The 19149-nt window shown below is 41.8% G+C and overlaps 1 protein-coding gene across 2 annotated transcripts in view; it reads left to right on the top strand.

Annotated features, from left to right (window-relative positions):
* Nucleotides 1-13017: 13017 nt before the first annotated feature.
* ARHGEF26 (Rho guanine nucleotide exchange factor 26) overlaps nt 13018-19149 on the top strand; it is a 65526-nt gene continuing 59394 nt past the window's right edge. For both annotated transcript variants that reach the window (XM_064457835.1, XM_064457836.1), the window contains exons 1-4: nt 13018-13241; nt 13494-14649; nt 16180-16219; nt 18207-18352. In XM_064457835.1, the coding sequence (XP_064313905.1) occupies nt 13237-13241; nt 13494-14649; nt 16180-16219; nt 18207-18352 (1347 nt within the window). In that variant the 5' untranslated portion in view covers nt 13018-13236. The remainder of the gene's footprint in view (nt 13242-13493; nt 14650-16179; nt 16220-18206; nt 18353-19149) is intronic.

Consider the following 19149-nt stretch of genomic DNA (forward strand, 5'->3'; position numbering starts at 1 on the left):
CCTCCACAAAACTGTTTGGTTCAAAGAACAAACAGTGTATATCATGCCAAATATATTTGTACTTAAAATCCCTCCAGTGCAATAATGCAATGAGTTTATTAAAACAGGTATGGACTGTTGTTAAAATACAGTTTTCTTTCTGAAATCATAACCATGAATTAAATCAGTTGGGTAATTAAGAATCAGAATTTGACTCTGCAAAGGGCGAAGAAGGGTTTCTAATTATATTGTAATTTAAATAAATCTTTCACTCAGATTAGGACTCTGTAAGAAAGGCTATTTTTAGACTTAAACTTTAGAGCAGGCCTCTTTTGTTTTAATACAATGTACTTCTAATAAATCTTCTGTGTTTCAAAGATTAGCTTTCAAAACTTTTGTGTCATAGAAGCTTGCTCTTTAAATGTTTTTTCCCCTGTTGGAAGCATCTCAGTTTTTGTAGCTTTAGTTTTGGATGGCTAGTTACAGTTAGGTAGTTTAGTCCAAGAATATTAGTGTGGTTCTTATCATTGTGATTGGGCTGTTCTGTTAATGGTTTACTTAAAACAAAGATATATATTTGCTGTGGACTTTGCTGGCCAGTCATAACTATCTGGAGTATTTCAAGTATTTCTAGGTTTTCACTCACAAGGATAAGAACATCTGCAGCTGGCTGTCCTTTCTAATGTCTCTTACTTCTGGCTTAAATATTTCTCTTGGAATTCTTAGGAGATTTGGGAATGGCTTTTAAAATGGAGTTTAAAGTTACTGATTAGTTGTAGCTTGACACCTAGCAGGCTATTCTGACTGATACTGTGCAAAAAGACTCCATTGAAAAGCCTGTTAAAAAGAGTGACAAGGCTTCTGATGCCTTGACTAAACTGTCATCTAAGTGATCCACCCAGCTCATGGATGGCAAAACCCAATTTATTTCAAACTCCTTGCAAAAGATTTTGCTTACCATTAACAATGTGACCAAGTCAGAAAGGGCCATCTAGACTTTTTCCCGGTAGGTTGCCATGGACCGTTGATGGCAGCTATTGTGAATACGGCTGATGTTTGCCAAAGGTCTCTTAAAGCATGGCTGGATTCTGCCCCTGGCAGGAGCCAGGCGCCTGCTGCTGGTGACTGGTGCGTTCATGATACAGCGCAGTGGTTAATAACCTTCTCAGCAGTGATTAGTATCGTGTATCTAGTCAAATGTTTCTGCCTCGTTTTTGGAGAGGATCTGAGTATTTCCAGTTCTTGTGACTTTCTGGTGCTGAGGGCTTAGAATAATGCAAAAGGCGGCTCTTTCATAATCAGTTTCCTCATGCTCTGAGGTACTACAGTGAATGTTATCATTAATATAAATAAAGTTAAACATCAACAGCAAAGAAGAGAGAACCAGGACACAAAAGGAAGGATCAGCTGTCTGTTTCATTAAGCCATATGCATGTCTTTATGTTCTGCAGAAAACTTTCATACATTCATTTAGTGTTTTAATTTGTTCTTTGGATCGTTAGTTCCTCTAAGAAGTTATTTATTTTTATCTCACTAAAAGCTGTCATGCTGTTTATAGTGGGTGATAGTTGATTTGTACTTTGCTGTTTCTTTAGATGGCCTAAATTCAGGGTCTGATTGCAGTCAGTACTGCAGGACTGCACTCCACATCCCAGCTGAACATGGTGAACTATAATTTTTATTGTATCTCCACTGGATGCACTTAAATCTGTTTAAACATGGCATGTATAAGTTGAGCTTAAAAATTAATTCTAAATCAGTAAACTCATTTAGGAATATTTACAATGGAGCTTGGACAGGCTTAACTGAATGCATCATAAAGAATTATTAGTTACACAACTCAATAGGTGTGGATTGTGCCATGGCTCTAACTGTAATGTAAAACCAAATTCCTTTCCTGTGAGCTTTACTGTGCGGTTGTTGCCAAGTCACAAGGGTCCATAAAGGCACACACGAACTAGCATACAGTAAAATTCATAGAAAGTATCTGGACAGATACTCTCTCCCATTCAGCACAGGAGAGTTCGCCTCTTGCAAGCATTTGTATCTGATATTTAACATCTCGGAGTTAGGTCTTAAAAACAATTGCTCTTATCAAAAAGCCTATGTAACTCAAAGTGAGATGACTAAGATAATTTATTTTGGTTATTTTGCTACTTGAAGAATTGTTAATTATGCTACAGAGCAAGTAGGTATTAAGCTGAATAAACTGGCTTGTAACACATATTATTCTCTTTTGTCTTAATGAGAAAAACGTGTTCTCTGTTTCCTTTTAGCTTCTGGCTTTTATCACTGAAAACGCCAAGAACATAAACCACATCATAACACTGCCTAGGAATGTTATCCATTGCTTCAGTAACCTCCTGTTCAGCCAGTCAATGCACTGACACTGCAGTGGGGTAGTTCTATATGTTGGCCTGACAAGTGCCAGCTTAATTCATTTCTATATGACAGAGGATGCCAGCAATTTAGTATCTCTTTTCTTATTTGTCTAATTTTTTAAGAGAACAAGAACATGCAGGAACAAGAACAGGAAGCACTTTACAATATCATAGACAAACTGCTGCTTGCCATTCTCTTTTTAGGTTTTCCAAGTAATGACACAGACGTTAAAATTCTTTTCTCTTGCTTTCAGACTGCATTTTAAAATATTTTCAGCCATTTTATTTGTCTTTCATCTCATGAGAAACTTAGAATGAAACTGTAAATGAAACATAAGCGCTTTGACACCACACATGAATCCACATGTGTATTTAACAGCACAGAGCTCGCTAGGAAGAAGCCAGGCAAAATTTTCTGAGAGCTGCGATGAAACACTCTTGCTGTATGTGTGCATACCTTAATCTACTCTTACCTTCTTTTCTTCTGTACCCCAAAGGAACATAATTCAACATTAAAAAAAAACTCCATACAAAATGCATAATATCAGCCTGTAAAAATAAAACCCCAAAGCACAGTAAGTAAGACCATGTACAAATATGAGCAGTATTATAACAGGAACCACAATCCACGGAGTTCCTGCTAATGATTCAGAAGACCACAGAGCATTGTCACCTATGCTGTAAAACCACTGAGAAGTCTCGGTCCAGGTACTAGCTCAAATGACTTTTTTCAGCTCTGTAAAGCTGGCAGAAAACCAGCACTGCAAATATTTGCTGCTCAGTTAATGGATCATGAAAACGTTTGAGGTGGTGTCCCAGCACATTCAGGGCAGCTCATGTTTTGATTCCATGGCCATCAAGTGCCTTGTTTGATTCCAGTTTCAGGTACTTGTAAGGCCTTTACAAAGTCAGTGGAACTCAGCTGAGTAAGCCCTCGTCCTTTGAGAAAGGCTCTTGCCTATTAAAGCTCTTCCCAACTAGGTAAAGTATGTGGACTTGAAACTGCCTGAGCAGCCTGCTCTTCGTTAGGCCCATGCTTATATGTGCTGGCCAGCTGACCTGCTGGAATAAGTAAGTTCGCATGACTCTCATGCTCAGCCTTTTCAGAGTAACTTGAAAAGTATTTAAACTCTTTATTAACGTTTATAAAACAGCTTATTCTTCACGGCAGCTATGCTAGGCAAGGTTTCTGCTTATTTTGGGTCCCATATTCCATCTCTGGAAGAATGCCTTTTTCAAGGTCTTGATCACCTTCAATTTGATTTAAGGGATAAAATTAGCCTGTGACTTAATTTTGAAACCAACTGAAAAACAATAAAAATGTTTTGTCTAAGGGGACTTGTTTCACAGATAAAATTAGTAATCTCAGCCAAATTTACTGCTTAGGCAGAGTGCACTAGCTGTTCTCCTTCAGACAGAGGCCTTTGGCAAAACGACACTTTGTCCATCCACTTTTTTTTTCCTTCCCTCCTTTTGAATCCAGAGTTCTCTTTTGGGATTCTGTTCTGTTCTTGGCTCAGCAAGTGTCTCTACCCCCATCTTCTCTCTCTCTTTTTAGTCTTGATAGAAGTGTTGTTTGAATTCTCACTCTACTTCTGACTTTCTGTTGTTTCAGCTGAAGGTCTTTCTTTTCTTTCCAGCAATATTCTGCTTTATATACCCCCTCCGCTTTTTGTCTTCCTCATGACTGCCCCATCAGTTCTAGAATTTCAGTTGCCAGAACTACTATTTACAAACCATGCCATAAATGTGCCTTGTAAATTGTGCTTCTGTAACACTTTGGGGTACTGAGACCTGTGCAAGCACATTGTTGTTCCAGTCTGTTGGACATTCACCCATGCTTTGCTACTTTGTACTTCCTGGTATCTGTTACACTGGGAGATGTAGTGCTAGCGAAGCTGTGCTTGAAAACACACCCAAATTCTCTGCTATTGTTTTTACTAATCTGCACTGAGCACACGCTGTTGGAAAGAAGATCTGGAAGGACAGCTGGAGTATTCTTCCTTTGTATAGGAGAAATACTAAGCTACAGAAAGCTCTAGCGTTGCCAGTTTTGTATTTCTATTGCAGCAGTGATGCAGCAGAGGTGGGGCTGAAGTGTATGACTCCCTGACAAGTCTTTCTTTATATAATGACTTCTGGCTGGTCATGGGCATGGCATTTCTGTCTTCATGACTTGACAATAAGCTGGGGAGAATGGTCCTTACCAGCAGAGCAAAGTGCAATAACAGCACTCAAGCTGACCAGGTACTAAGACAACTACTTTTAAAAGATGCCCGAGTTGCTTGGTTAATGCTTGTGCTTTCAACACAGAAGTGCCACATGTAAGTCTGAGATGTGCTTTGGGGTTTTGTGTACTTGTTTTATATACACATATGTAGATATATACACACACACATAAACCCATGTATAATTTAAATATCAGAATTTTTTTGGTAGAGCTATACAGGCTCTTGTGGATTGCATATCTAATTTTGTTCACTATTAATAGTCTCCTTTCTCAATTAACAGAAAGGTATTTGAGAGAGTGAATGATGAAAATTCACTTAGAATAAGCCGCAGAAGGGCTTACTGTCTGAAGAAGAAATATAATCAGTTCTGAAAATGGTGGTGTATGGGATGAGAAAATGGAAGGTTCAGTCTGGGATCTGTCTTTTCATCCTTAAGGATCTTCTGAGAAGCAGAGATATAACTGAACCTTGAATTTCCCTATGGTAGGTTAGAAAATAAGTCACAGTCAAGATGAAGGATGAAAAAAGGACTTAGATAATATGATAGAAAGTATTTCCAAATGAGAACAACACTTAAGTGACTGCTGGAAAAATGAGCTTGAATTTCACTGGAAAGGAGACAACTTTAGGAAGCTTGAGCTTAGAGAAACCATATAGCTGAATTTTGGCACACACAACAACAGACTAAATCCCACTAATTAAAATGTATTTGAGCTAATTAGTGGGTGTGGAGTTGAGTTTAGGAACACTTCTAATAGCTTGAAGAGGAAAGATAATAAAAGACGTGCCAATTTTTCAAAATGTTTAGGAAAGGAACAATCTTACATATACTGCTATCGACCAGAAAAAAAATTATGACAGAAAGACTAGAAGTCTGAGCATTATTTGGACAATATATTGTGCATAGAGCACTGCCATGTTGAAAGGCTGGTGAAAAGTGAGAATGGCCTCTCACTAAGTAGATCAGGGAATTCTATTAAACTCATGGTTATTCAGGTCCAATTAGTCCTATTGCAGCCAAAATCATGGTCTTGTTGAAGTTAATAATAAAACTCCCACAGCCTTTCGCAGAACCAGGATCTCACCCGTTATGCACGCGTTGATGCATAGTTTCCACTGAAGGAACTTCAGCCAAGAAGCTAAGCGAAGCGTGGAATCTGAATGTAGAGAGTACAAATGGGAAACTTGAATTTAAGGGGGAAAGGCATACTTCAGAGTTTCAGCTCATTAGAGAAGAACAGATACAAGCTTCTATGCCTCACACTCCAAATTTCCTCATTTTCTGATTCTGTTGCTATGGCATTCATAAAATTCCAGCATTTTAATGCAGAAAAGGGCAAATCTGGTGCATAAGTATGGGTTAATCAGTTGTCCGGTTGTTTGAAACTAAACCAGGTAAGGTGTTTCTGAAAATCAGCCCAATTTAGGCAAGTCATTAAATAGGGCTTAGGTATCTAACCTGGGAGATTCAGATTTGAAAATCTCAGCCTCTGTTTACAACAGCTACCCCATCTGTAGAGGCTGTAGCACTGAGTTCAGGGTGGTCCTGTGGAATTACCTGGTACGTAGGGTCAGCAGTCAGCAGTGGTCAAGTGGAACCGCGCCTCACTTGAAACTGCAGGGCAGTCTGGCCAAGTCCAGCGACACAGAGAGGCCGGACAGTTAGCCTGAGAGGGGCTACTGAGTAGGTGACTCTCCTGCTCCGAATGACAGTGGTGAATCAAACCCATAAATTACTACCTATCATTAGAGGAAGTGGATCAAAACATAGTGGTTCTCCAGATTTTTTTTAAATTTCTGTAGGAGCTGAATGTTCATTCCTTAAAAAAAAACAACAAACAACCCCAATCCCCCAGACTTCAAGAATAAGAACCAGCTCGTTGGACACATACCCACAGTAATGATCCTCTCTTCCTCCTGTCACTTGTTCAGGCATTTTCTGTGCAACATGCAGACAAGAAAGAATAAAGAAAGAGCAGACGTAGAAAATAGCATCCTTTAGCTGCAAAGATGTGATTTTGCTGGCTCCCAAGCTTTCTTTAGTTTCTAATAGCAACCACAAAATGTCTTCAGCTATGGCAAGCAATGCTTCAATCCTTTTGTTAGGAAATGTTTGAAGTACCTTATCTTCCTGCTAAACTGTTCAAACAGCAACAGCTTATGAACTATAGTAATCAGTTAAAAGAGTTTATGTCTACATTTTTCAGAGATATTTTCTAACTGTTCTCCTACAGAAATTGTGTTCTTAGAATTATTGAGATGGAATTCGCTTTCAGAATTTCAAACATGTAAATGGAATCCTAAAACTGGAAAAACAAAGAATACAAATAAACTGGAGACGAAGGGACCCAGTTTTCAGTTTCACAATTCTCCTTTAAAATTCAGATTCATTACACGCTCGCCAAACAAAAATCAGAAGTAGATGTTACTTTTGGAAAGTTTGATAACCTTTTACAGAAATTACCTATTTTAACAATAGACAGGCCTAACCCTACTGGACCTAATTATCTCCATTGAAGTCCACGGGAGTTTTACTAGCAAAAGGAGTGTAGATATAAACTCTGTTGGAAAATATAAAGTAACAGCAAAGAAGGACATATAATTCAAGCATGGCAGGAAATGCTTTTCACATCAAAATTTGAAATCCCACATACACACACACAAAATTTGGCTGAGATATTGAAATCGGAAATACTTCCTGTTGGAAAATTCCCAAGCACCTCTACAAATTATGGATTTGCCAGGTAGCTTCCCTCTCTCACAGTAGGAGATGATCTCTGGACTTACTTCTGATATGGTAAGTGAAGAGACATTATGATGAGAGACTGCTGTTAAAGCATCTGGGTAATTAGTAATATCAGCTTAAGTGCTAGTAAACATTTTTATGATTGTGTGGACAAGAAATTTGTAATTTCCATTACAAGAATCAAAGAGGTAGCAGTACTTCAGTCATCAGTCATGTTTCTCTGGGTACTCAGTCATTCTTGCTCTTTTTCTGCTGTCCTGTTCCAAGCCACATCCCAGCTTAACAGTAAAAAATAGCACCTTGTTTCAACTTTGGTACTCCATGAGCATTAACAGGTTCTTTACTACTACAGTACAATGTGATTTGGTTTTCTCCTAAAAGCTTTTAGGTAATGCTGCAAAGCTTTCTACCATTGCTGATTATTTTAACAACAGCAAAAACAATTAAGAGGAGAACAGAAATAACTAAAGAACCTATCTTCTGCTCTCTTTGACTGATTTATAGTTAAAATTTAGCTGAACATTATTCAGAGTAAAATCTCTCACAGTCTACGGTTGTATAGAAAACAAAGAGGTAGGGAGAACCTAGGAAGGCTCTACCCTTTCTGTGTAGCATGGCTGTAAGCGGACTGAGATTGTCTGTGTTGCTGGAGTAACAAGTGTCCTCTTCAGTAAAATTTTGCTACTCTCACTGGCAAGAAGCTCCACTCCCTTGCAGTTCATGTCCCTACCAGAGCGGAGAAAACAGTAACAGAAGTATTTCACCAATGGCCTGGCTCCGTCACACTTACATCTAGTCTTTTCTTCAGTTTGTAGTGACCTCTGTCACTCCTGTTGTTGTGGTAGGGTTTTTGTGAGACAGTAAGAGTCTTATTCCTTCTTGCATGCTAATTATGACATAGAGACTTGCACTAATCTTCTGCGAACAGTTTGGCTCTTTTGCAGCTGACTGTAAACAGACTGCCCAAAGTCATGAAAAGAGAAGAGTTTAAAAAGAATGTTATTTATATTAATATTGCATAGCTGCCAGTTAATACAGATGGGACATACAGTCGATTTCATTGCAGCTTAGAAAGCAGTAAGCACTTCCTTTAGAACCAGTTCATCCCCTTCACCTCTGCTTGCAGGCACAGAGGGAACAGATGTTGCTGCAAATGCCAGCTGCAGGAGGCTGGCTGCCGTGAATGAGTTGCAGACCCCAAACAGCAGCGAAGCTCATCTGCACAGTTCTGAAGTTTTAGGGGCATGGCTAGTTTGGGACCTGGTTTGAGGAAAGGACAGTTTCCAAAGTAATGCAACTCACAGCACGTGCACAGGAATTATTTCTGCTGCAGTCAGTTTGCACTGGCACAGGTTCTTGCTTCGCATCTCCTTACACTCTAAACTGACGGGGAGATAGAGAGGACTGATAAAAGTATGGATTAAGAAGCACTGATACAGCAATCAGACTAAGTCAGTTTACTTAAAAACATTGAATTACAGGTGCTTCCTGAACATCTCAAGGTATTTGCAAGGTTGAAGAGCTATAGCCTGGCACACACCAGAGAGAGCGCCCTGAGCTTGATAGATTCTACACCTTTCTGAAATTGAACACATGAAGTGTCCAAGTGTTTTTCTTCCTCTTCTGTTGTTTGCCAGAACGCACAGTCCCAACTCTGAGTTTTACACATCTCCTGTAAGTTACTGCATCAATATTTTAATTTTATTTTTACATTAAGATCTTACAAAAATATATATATCAAAACCTGTACCCTTTCCAAAGCTATACTTAAATTTACTGACTATTGTTGGCTTGTTATCTTGAGAGATTCTCTCATTTGTATCTAAGTGACAAGATATAATTCTGCTGTACTGAGCTAGAGAGAAGACACTAGTGTATTTAATATACCTAAAATATGTAGAGTATGATAGTGATTACACTGGCATCTATTAAAAATTATCCTACAGGATGCACACAATGAGCACTGCACCTGGGACTGCAAAGCACAGACGTTCAATTCACAAATAAAGCCAGAGTCTCACTAACGCTTTCTCTCTTTGATTTGACAGAGAGGAAAAGTATGCTCTTGATTTGGATGTGGGGAAAAGATTAATAATCCTCCATTTTCCTTGGTAGATTTTCAGAGAATAGCCACATTCGCCACTGAAAACATCTGTGCATGTCTTCTAATCTCTGTCTCATAGTGGCTATGATAAACATAACCTTCCAGATATCAAGGAACGTTTAGTGGAAGCAGGTATAGAAATTCTTTCTGGTTTGGTGCAAATTCATAACACTAGCCTTTAGGTCTTTTGCACTAGCCAGGAGATGGTGGATTGACTTAAAATTTTCACTAGTAAATGTTCAAGGTCATTAACTGGATTAACCCAACTGCTGGGAAGACATGGCTGAAAGCTTTACTGGCAGATTTCTTCCCTCTACATCACGGGGCATACGGTGTTTCAGGCTTTACACTTGGCAAGCGACTGTGCTTTGTCTGTAGCGGGCCCTATAGAAGCTCACGCTCTCCCTGCTGGTACTTAGTTCATTTTAGTTTCTTTCACTTCAGTAAAGTACCTCAGTGATTTCATACCAAGACCTTGCTTTGTACAAGGTGTTAATAACTATGTTTAAATTTCTTTCTTGTCTTAAATTATCCAGTTGATTTTACTTATGATGGCAATTGTATTGTAAGGGTTTTATTTCTTTTTTACTGTGCATAAAATCAGACACTGAGGTGGCTGTTCAGAAACAAAAATTATTCTTGTAATTGCATCATAGTTAATAAGTACGTGTAAGAGAATAATCTTGTAAAAGCTGATTACCTCAGTTGTTAATAATTGGGATTTACGAGTTAAGTAATATGCTGCAACTATATCCAATTCCTTGGCAATTTCATCGGGAAAGTTGAGAGATAATTTTAGAAATAATCCTGTGTGTAAATTTTCTTTATAATTAATACACAAGGCTGTGAAATCCTAAGTGACAACAGAACTAGCATTTTAGGTGACACTTGTGACTTTCTTGTGTGCTTTGGCTGTTTGAAGTTGGTGTGGCAATCTGAAGTTTTGTCTCATTTGTGAGACAGACAAATTGTCAATTAATTTCATTGTGCTTTGCTTAACTTTGTTCTGAGCAAGATTTTTGTTTTTCCTGTATTCTTTTGGCAGAACAATTAATACATCTTAAGTTTATGTGCATTTACATGTGATTGACTGTTTCTTATGTTTTCTTCCATATTTTTTCTAATTGTTTACTGCCTAGTAACAGGCTTAGTATAAATAAAAATTGTTAATAACTTTAAAAAGATAGTAGAACACTTTAAATCTATTTTTTTCTGATTCAGTGATATATGAACTCTTGCAAGTCTGGAGAGAACAATTAAAAATCTTAACAATTTTTTTTCTGTCCCTTCTCGTTTAGCCAGGTGCTTAGGCAGGTGCACACCTTTAAATAAGCAAGTTATTTTGTTGAACTTAAGTTGGAAAATTTGCACTCTCGAAGTTAGGCATGTATTGATGCACCAGAATGAATTATAGCCTGTGTGAGGTTACCCCTGGCCCTTTCTCCTCTGATTTGTACTCATGCATATGTTTAGGGGGGCATTGGTTAGACAGCCTTAGCAATACAGTTTGCCATTAAGTCTGATGATGGCCCTTCTCTTTGTTACAGTTCTCTCCTTTTTTCTAGTTAAATTCCTTTCTTGTAACAAACAGGATCATCACTTCAGCTTTCAAACTTCCTGAGTATCACTTCAAGATTTGGCATCTGCCAAACAGAAACCTGGTGGGGGTTTTTGGTTACACATACTCTCAGGGAAATGAACCACCCCCTTTGCTCCTGCCAAATATAGCGACTTCAACAGTTTTCTAAATCTGTGTGCGCCTTCTACTCTGCAGACAGAGCTCTCATGCTCTTTCAGGAGCCGCCAGTATCACAGATGTGTAGCACAGGTCCAGCTCCGTACACCCCGAAACTCTCTCCTACAAACCCCCACTACAAACCCCCACAGTTGGTCTCCGTCCCTAAAGCAAGCCCTCCGAGCGGTTGCTAGGTGGCAGGGCTCCACTAGCGAGGCATCTGCCATATCGTATTGCTGGTGCATGTTGCAGGCCCAGTCTCCACATCAAAGCTTTTTGTATCACTCTTTTTCAGTTAAAAACTGTGGAGGAATCAAGTTTGCATATTCTAGGTAATGAAAGCAAAGTACCCTCTCAGCCAGGTGGGAGGAAACGCCTTCAGCCTAACAAAGCCTTCGCTGCCCTCAGCCACTTCGCCGCTTCCTGAAACTCGGTTAGATGTAAATGACCTGAATGTTCCACCACTAAATTAGGTGACAGAAAACCTGAGAGCGACAGCCAAGATTAACAGGAATAGGCCCCGGCTCAGGGCCTGGGCTCGAGCGTCTTCAGGCGTTTGAGGTATTTCTGTTCTGCCATCGGATGCATTACACAGGAACAGTAATCACACCTAGATTTGACCTTTCACACATTCGAGGGAAGCCTGATCATTCAGTTTCGCGATTCAATACTAGGAAAGCATTCTAAATTATATTTTACGTTCATATCCAATGTGATGTTTAATAGTGGAGCTAAATAATTACTCACACTAAATGCTCCACATACTGTGACAAGACGGCTTCTACAATATAAGAATTGTTATTTTTTTTCCAACGCAAGACAAATTTTAACTACAGAGAAGCAGATAGTGAATTACGGGCACACTGCAAATATTATTAAATGTAATAGAACGGAAAAAGTGTCTGTGCTACTTATTTCAGGGGCTGTGCTGCTGACGCTCTCCGCTCCTGGCAGTGCTGGGACCTGTGGCGCGGGCAGCGCCTGGAGGAGCGGGGCAGAGCTTGCACCCCGCCGGGCCGAAGGAAAGGCAGCACCCTGCGCGGACAACGCAAAGGATGCATTTCATTTTGCTTTTTAAAACCTACTCTGTTCTCCTTTTACCTATGTTTAAGTCATATGATGTACCAAAGTCACAGGTAAGTTTCAACATTTTTACAGACACAGGTTTTTCAGGGTGATGCAATTTGTCAAAATTCCCAGCAGATTCATGGTTTATGTCCTGTTTTCTTACCAAAAAGCTGCTCCTTTTCCCCGATTTCTCCTAGCACTTCAGTGGCTAGTAAGCCAACCTTAGCCAGCCAAGCCCAATGCTCTCTTTAACGAAGGAGCAGGTACGTGGGCAGAGGGGCCTGCGTGAGCCCCTGCCTGGGCTGGCACAGCTGAGGCAGCACACGAAGATGGTGTTGCCGCACATGACTCCTGTCATGGGTGCGTGTCAGGTATAAAATCAAATAAAATTCCCTGTGTGGAGGGTACTTGTGCATTTCTCCAGCAAAAAGGCCAGGGATGTCGTTATTAGGAATCGGACGGGTTGGAAAAAGGCCCTGAGCACCTGGTCTGCTCCTCCATCCACCACAACTGGTCTAGATGTCGTTCCTGCCCACGGCGGCACATGAGTTTGTGGTAACACTGAGGTAAATTACTTCAGCTTTTGGCGAGGTGTGACTCCCGTGACTCCTGTCGAGTCCCGGGCTCCCCGAAGCCAGAGCTACATCGCCGGCCGCGACGCTTTGCCTGGGCTACGTTCCTCTGAAGACGGGCGAGCAGGTGGACCAGCAGCCGGCCCGTCCCTGCCAGGCCAACGCCCGCGCCCCCGCCGGCCTCTCCCGCCGCCCGCTACCTGCCCGGCCAGGCGCCGGCCCGCGCTCTGCGGGCGGCGGGGCGGGGGCGGAGGGCAGGGGAGGGGCCCGGCGGCGGGGCCGGGCCGCGGCGGGGCAGCCCGGCGCAGAACCGCGGTGGCTGCGGCCGCAGGGGCTGGTGGCAGCGCTCTGCGACGCCCTCAGCCTGAGCCGCAGGTGGGGCGGGGAGGCGGCCGTCCCCCGTCCTCGGGGGACGCTGGGATGAGGTGAGGCCCTGGGCGCTGCGGGTGGGACCGGGGCGGCGGGCGGAGCGCGGCCGGGAACGGGGCCTCCCCTCCCTGCCGCCGGGGCCGGGCGGCCCAGGGCCGGCTCCGGGCAGGTGGGAGCAGCGCCCAGCGGCGGCCCCCGCCCGCCGGCGGGAAGCGCGGGGTGGGTGCGAGCCGCGGGTGTTCCTGCCTCTCCCCACCCCCGCGGCCTGACGAGCGGTGCCGTCCGCTTCCCCCTTTGCCGAACTGCAGGGAGCGGGCGGCGGGGAGCGGCGCCGGGCGGGAGGTGCTGCGGCTGCCGCCGCCCCGAGGTGGCGGCGGCCCCGAGGAGCGGGCGATGGATGGGGAGGGCGAGGCGGATCTCTCCGACGACAAGGCGGCGCCGCGGTGGAAGGCGAGTTCGACCCCCCGGCCGCAGCCCCACGCCTGCAGCAAACCCCGGCCCCAGTCGTACCAGAGCCCCAACGGGGTGCTTTTCACCGACTTTCCCGTGGAGGACAGGTGCACCTTCACCGTGACTCAGCCCGCCGGCACTGTCAGCACCTGTCCGGGCAGCGGGGTGCCCCGCGGCCCCTCGTTTTTCAATTCCAGCATGGGATCGGTGTCTAACGGGAAGGTACCGCCTCCAGCCTGCACGGCGGTCTCCCCCGAGCTGTCTCCTGAGCGGCCCCCCCAGGTGCTCGCTCTGGTTTCGAACAGTTCTGTGGGTTTTACTGCCAACGGCACCATTACCTCACCAGGAAGCCAGCTGGGTCATCCCCATAGGATTTCCAGTCAGTCAGCACTTAAACCGCAGCAAGAGCAGATTGTTTTTACAGCCAGCCCTCAGCTTTCACCTACTGGAAACGCACCTTCCCCCGGTAACAACACCGCGGCAGCGTTGCCCTTGCAATGCAACCGGGTTTCCAAAATACCACAGAAAGTGCCGCTGGGGCCGCCCGCGATTTCCCGGGCGACGTCCCCGGAGCAAGGCGTGACTCCTCAGAGGCCGGCGTCCCCTCAGGGCCAGCCCGTGGAGCAGCAGCCCGTGGTCCTGAGCACCAACAGCCCCGCCGCTCTCAAGGTGGGCACGCAGCAGATCATTCCCAAGAGTCTGGCTTCCGAAATAAAGGTGACCGGCAAAGCCAGCAGCCAGAAGGCGGAGACGAGCAAGAGGGTGCTGAAGGTCCGGAGCATGGTCGAGAGCCTGAGCGTGCCTTTGGTAGCCGATGGTGAGGAAGAGGGCGACCTGGACAGCCCAGGGACCCTGAGACGTGGCCTGAGGTCGACATCCTACCGCAGAGCGGTGGTGAGCGGCGTGGACTTTGACAGCTCTTCTAATTCTAAGAAAAAAAACAGAATGTCCCAGCCTATACTTAAAGCAGTTGTTGAAGATAAAGAGAAATTTTCAAGCCTGGGGAGGATAAAGGTAAGCTGTGCTGATCAGGGGCACGTTCATTTGAATGGTCTAGACTACACAGGAGCGTGATTTGCAATCTCTGTGTTTCCTGTAAATGCTGGGGTTTTCTCAGTTTGCTTTTTGCTACCACGAAACTTTTCGTAGTTACTGATGAGTCTCACAGATCACTTACGAGTGTTGTTTTCAAAGTAAAGTGGCGGAGGCTTCAGGGACATGATTCTGTTGAAATCTGGGCAGCTCAAAAATGTGTTGATGGCAGCCTCATGCTTGCATTTCCTGCTGGATTCCCCGGCACATCGAGGTTTTCTTTCGCAATCAAACTGATGTTTTAAAACCTGTTTCCCAAAAAGTAGTAAACAGGAAAAAAAGAGACATTGACTTAATAAAGTCTGCCTGCTGGAGTAGACAGACAGAAAAATGAACTTCCCTTACTCCTCTGAGACATTACTCTTACAGTATTTTTAAAGTTGGAGTGGGACTTTTTTTTTTTTTTTACATTGATAGAGACCACTTCAGGTATCTTTTTGTAACTTAATGCTTGCAAGTAGAAGCAGAGTGCCTGTTTTTAATTCTTGGTTGTAATCACTTAGGAATAGTAGACTTATATCGAATGTTAATGTATTAAATTATAAAAACTTACTTAAAATATTATTTTACTTGAACATAATCTTGTATTTCCTCCTTTTTTTAATATAATTTGTTACTTTTTAAAAAAATATATTGGTAGATTTCTGCAGAGTGTTTTGAACTGTGTAAAAAAAAAAAAAAAAAAAAAAAAAGTACTCCAGGCTAAGGGCCAATGGTGTAGCTATTAAAATAATTACCAGCTTTATGAAAATTTTCAGCCAAATAAAAAATTATGGCTATGGAAGCTTTTGTGAAAATGCTTCAAGTGGCAAAATAATAATCAAATTGTGAATTGCTACTGAGTAGGGAGGTGGCTTTGTTTGGTTTTGGTAGTAGACTAAGTTATATTTAAAATAGGAGGACATGACATTGTCCTGTCTTTACACACAAAATGCTGTTTGGTAGTAGCATTTTGTTTTTTTAAAATAGACTTCTTAGACCATACTACTTGTTGCATTAAAACAGCTGTTTTATTTCAAAGGTTTGTTTTGGTCTCCAAAAGTTAGTTTAAAAAATAATGTGGTGGTTCTTTGCAGTGAGTGTGGAAAGAGGCAGCCGCTCAGTCGTGTACCTTATATCCTTGTAGAAAAGCCCAGTGACAGTGGAAGGAGTTGCAAATTCACTGAACTCTTGTAAAGCTAGTATACTATGCTTTGAAACATAGGAAAAAATTTAGCGTTCGGGACAAATATGTATAACCAATGCATGAGAAAAGGAAAACTAGAGTTGCTTTTCACTTTTTGTGATGAAACAATTGTTTTAATGAATAATTGTCCAACATCAGAAGTGTATACATTAGGGCCTGTAACTTGGTGCCTAAGTATCAAATAAAACAGATAGTTCTTGTTACTGTTGGTTATTTTGCATTCTTCTTTTAATGTGTGTATATCTCTTTCCTGTTAAAATTATCAGAAGAAAATGCTGAAAGGACAAGGGACATTTGATGGGGAAGGTAAGCCCTTTTCTGTACAGATTTGACAATACGATCAATCACAAGATAAATTAACTTCAGGATCATTTTGCACACTTCTTCTGTATGTAGCCAAAGACTAAGTACCTTGTTTTTCAGTAAGCTGACTGAAATATGGAATCATGATTTTGGCACTAGACATACTACAGGGAATATTTTAAGGAATATAGAATGGCAGGCTAAAAATGGGTTTTTGTTTGAAGGGCTGCTTTTCAGCTTAAACTCCTGTCCCTCCTAAAAGATGGACTGGTTGACGTGTCTATCTCAGGTGTAACAGTTCTGTGGAATTACATAGATGAGGCTTGTTCCTCCAGTTAGGACTGCCTTCCTGCCTATTCTCAGTGACTCTTCCCAAGTGCAACAGGTAGCTTTTGTGGATCAGCGTATGGGTTTGGGATCATCACTTGCAGCAGATGCCTGGATTGTTATTCTCTGAGTTTATGGTTTATGCAGCTATTTCTCTTTCCTCATAAGGCAAGGGTGCTGGGGTGAATTCTTTGACTTTGTAATCCTTTTCTTTGCTTGCTACCTAGGCTTCAAGCTTAAGTGTCAGAAAAACACTGTCCAAACGCTTTCCATGTATCTGCTTTTTTATGTTACTCATTAATTCTGGGCTTTGCCAAGTTTAGTGCTTTTTGCAATATTTCAACAAGACAAAATTTCTTTCCTGGCTATGAGTCTATGGAAGTTTTATTATAACAACTGCTACCATCTTGGCTTTTTTCTGCTTAATGCCTCCTTAAAGTTGTCTCAGCTGATGTGTTACTTTTTGTTTGTGTTTCTATTTTAAAAACTTTTCACTTTGCTATTTGCATCATCCCCTATCTTATTTGTATTTTCATCTTTTCTCACATGATCTTCTTATGACTTTTTCTAGATTCTCTTCCAATGGCTCCCTTTTGTCTTGGACTGATCCCAACTAATAAATGTCTCTGTAATGCCTCTCACAATTCAGTTGCTGTACACAATTTCCTGTCTTAAAAGTGTATAAACTATATAGATGCATTCCAGAGAACAAACACAAAACCTTGTAAAATACTTAGCCAGGGCTGTATGGTCTGAACAGGTGGAACGGATCCACCCGGCCCAGTGTAAGACCTCAGGAGTTGCAGCTGTGCGTGGAGCAGCCAGACCTTTCACTTCTTTCCCCTTTCTCTTGTAGGGGAAGATTGGATATTGTCCAAAGCCTGCCTCGTCTCTACCTTTCAGAGCTTGCTTTCTTAACAGCTTAATCATCTGTAGGTTATTCTGGTCTTGAATTTCTCTGTCCTTTTCTCTCTGCTTTTGGAAAGGGTGTGTGGTCCAGGAGGTTGGGAAATGGAAAGGCTCTGCTCCACACCTGTGTTTCTTTGCCACTGATATTACTGAATTAATACTAGCAGTACCGAAATATATAATGAGTGTATTTTGTCTTAAGGTTCATAGTCCTCGTGCTTATTTAAGCAAGCTTTGAAGTTTCTATTTGGAATAGTTCTGACCTCAAATTTCTGACATTTGGATCATTTCCTTCTCTTAGTGAAGTGTGAAAATGATATTTAAAGCTGACAGAATAAAAATTGGCATGGATAGTGGGATTTATAATGATCTTGTAGATTAAAATAGCTAGACCTCCTGATTAGTGACTCTGCTCTACTGATATGCTTGTTCCGTTTTTAAATTGCTGGCTAATTATGAAACATTGTACAGCAAACCAAGGAAGGAAAAATAGTTTTCTGTTTTTTCTTGACAAAGGACACATCTGTTCTTTAATTCAGTCAGTGTGGATTTTTTGGTAGTGGTACAGTGATCCATTGTTACTGTACTGCACCATTGTCCATCCTAAATAAGATACTATCTTTGTCTTGTGGAGTTTGTGAACGGCACATTGACATTTTGGTTTCTTTCATTGTTTAAATGTTACTTATAATTTTTATGAAAGCAGGTAAGCTAACTTGCTAGCAATTAATGACATACTGTTGTTGTTTTATAGAAAATGCTGTATTATATCAGAACTATAAAGAAAAAGCTCTGGACATAGATTCTGATGAAGAGTCTGAGCCCCAAGAGCAGAAATCGGATGAAAAGGTTGTTTTTCACTATAAGCCCCTGAGATCAACATGGAGTCAGCTGTCCGTTGTGAGTATTGATCATTGTATAGCCAGACAAAGAGTATCTAAGAATGTATTGAAGCAAGTCTTTTTGCTTGCTGGTGGAGTTTTTGGCTGAAGTTTGTCACCTTCTTTTCCGTTCCAAAATATAAGGTGTCTCCAAATATTTTTTTTTTAAATCAACAAGTTTGCAGCTATTCATATGTTACTAATCCAGACCCAGAGGCCTCAATTTAGCTTATGTTTAGGCTTTATGTAAGGCTAACTCCAACAGCTTAAAGAAAGCATAACTCATGTTTTCTCAGTCAGTTTTAGTAGGTATAGACTGATGTTCCTGCCAGAATCAGTTTCCCTGGTTACCTGACACCTCCCTTTTTATAGCATGTGTTTGTAGGCTCATGTGGCCACACAACAGACTGGTTAGAGTATGTGATTTGAAATTACCAAGAAAAAGAAAATTCAGTGTAGTTTAAGATGAAATTAAATACAACTTTGCATAGGGATTAATATTTCATAATTTTACGCTTTAAGTTATATTTATATTTTTTCAACTATGCTAGACAAAAAAAAAATCAAGCATGCCTCTTCTGTTTGCACATTGAATTTTCCTACAGTCACTAGACATGGCTGCTTAGGCCTCGCCCGCACAGGATGTTTGCAGCCATACCGATGCAGGTCCGCAGCAGCGTTATGGGTTACGCTAACATATGTTTCTGTATCTGGCTGTTTGGAATGAAGTACTATCAGAAAGCCTGAAAAGACAGGTTTAATTCCAAACAGCATGTAAACTCAGTTAAATCTGTGCTTTGTAGTTCCTCAGTAAAT

This window comes from Phalacrocorax carbo, chromosome 7, assembly GCF_963921805.1.
Source record: "Phalacrocorax carbo chromosome 7, bPhaCar2.1, whole genome shotgun sequence".
Taxonomy (NCBI): Eukaryota; Metazoa; Chordata; class Aves; order Suliformes; family Phalacrocoracidae; genus Phalacrocorax; species Phalacrocorax carbo.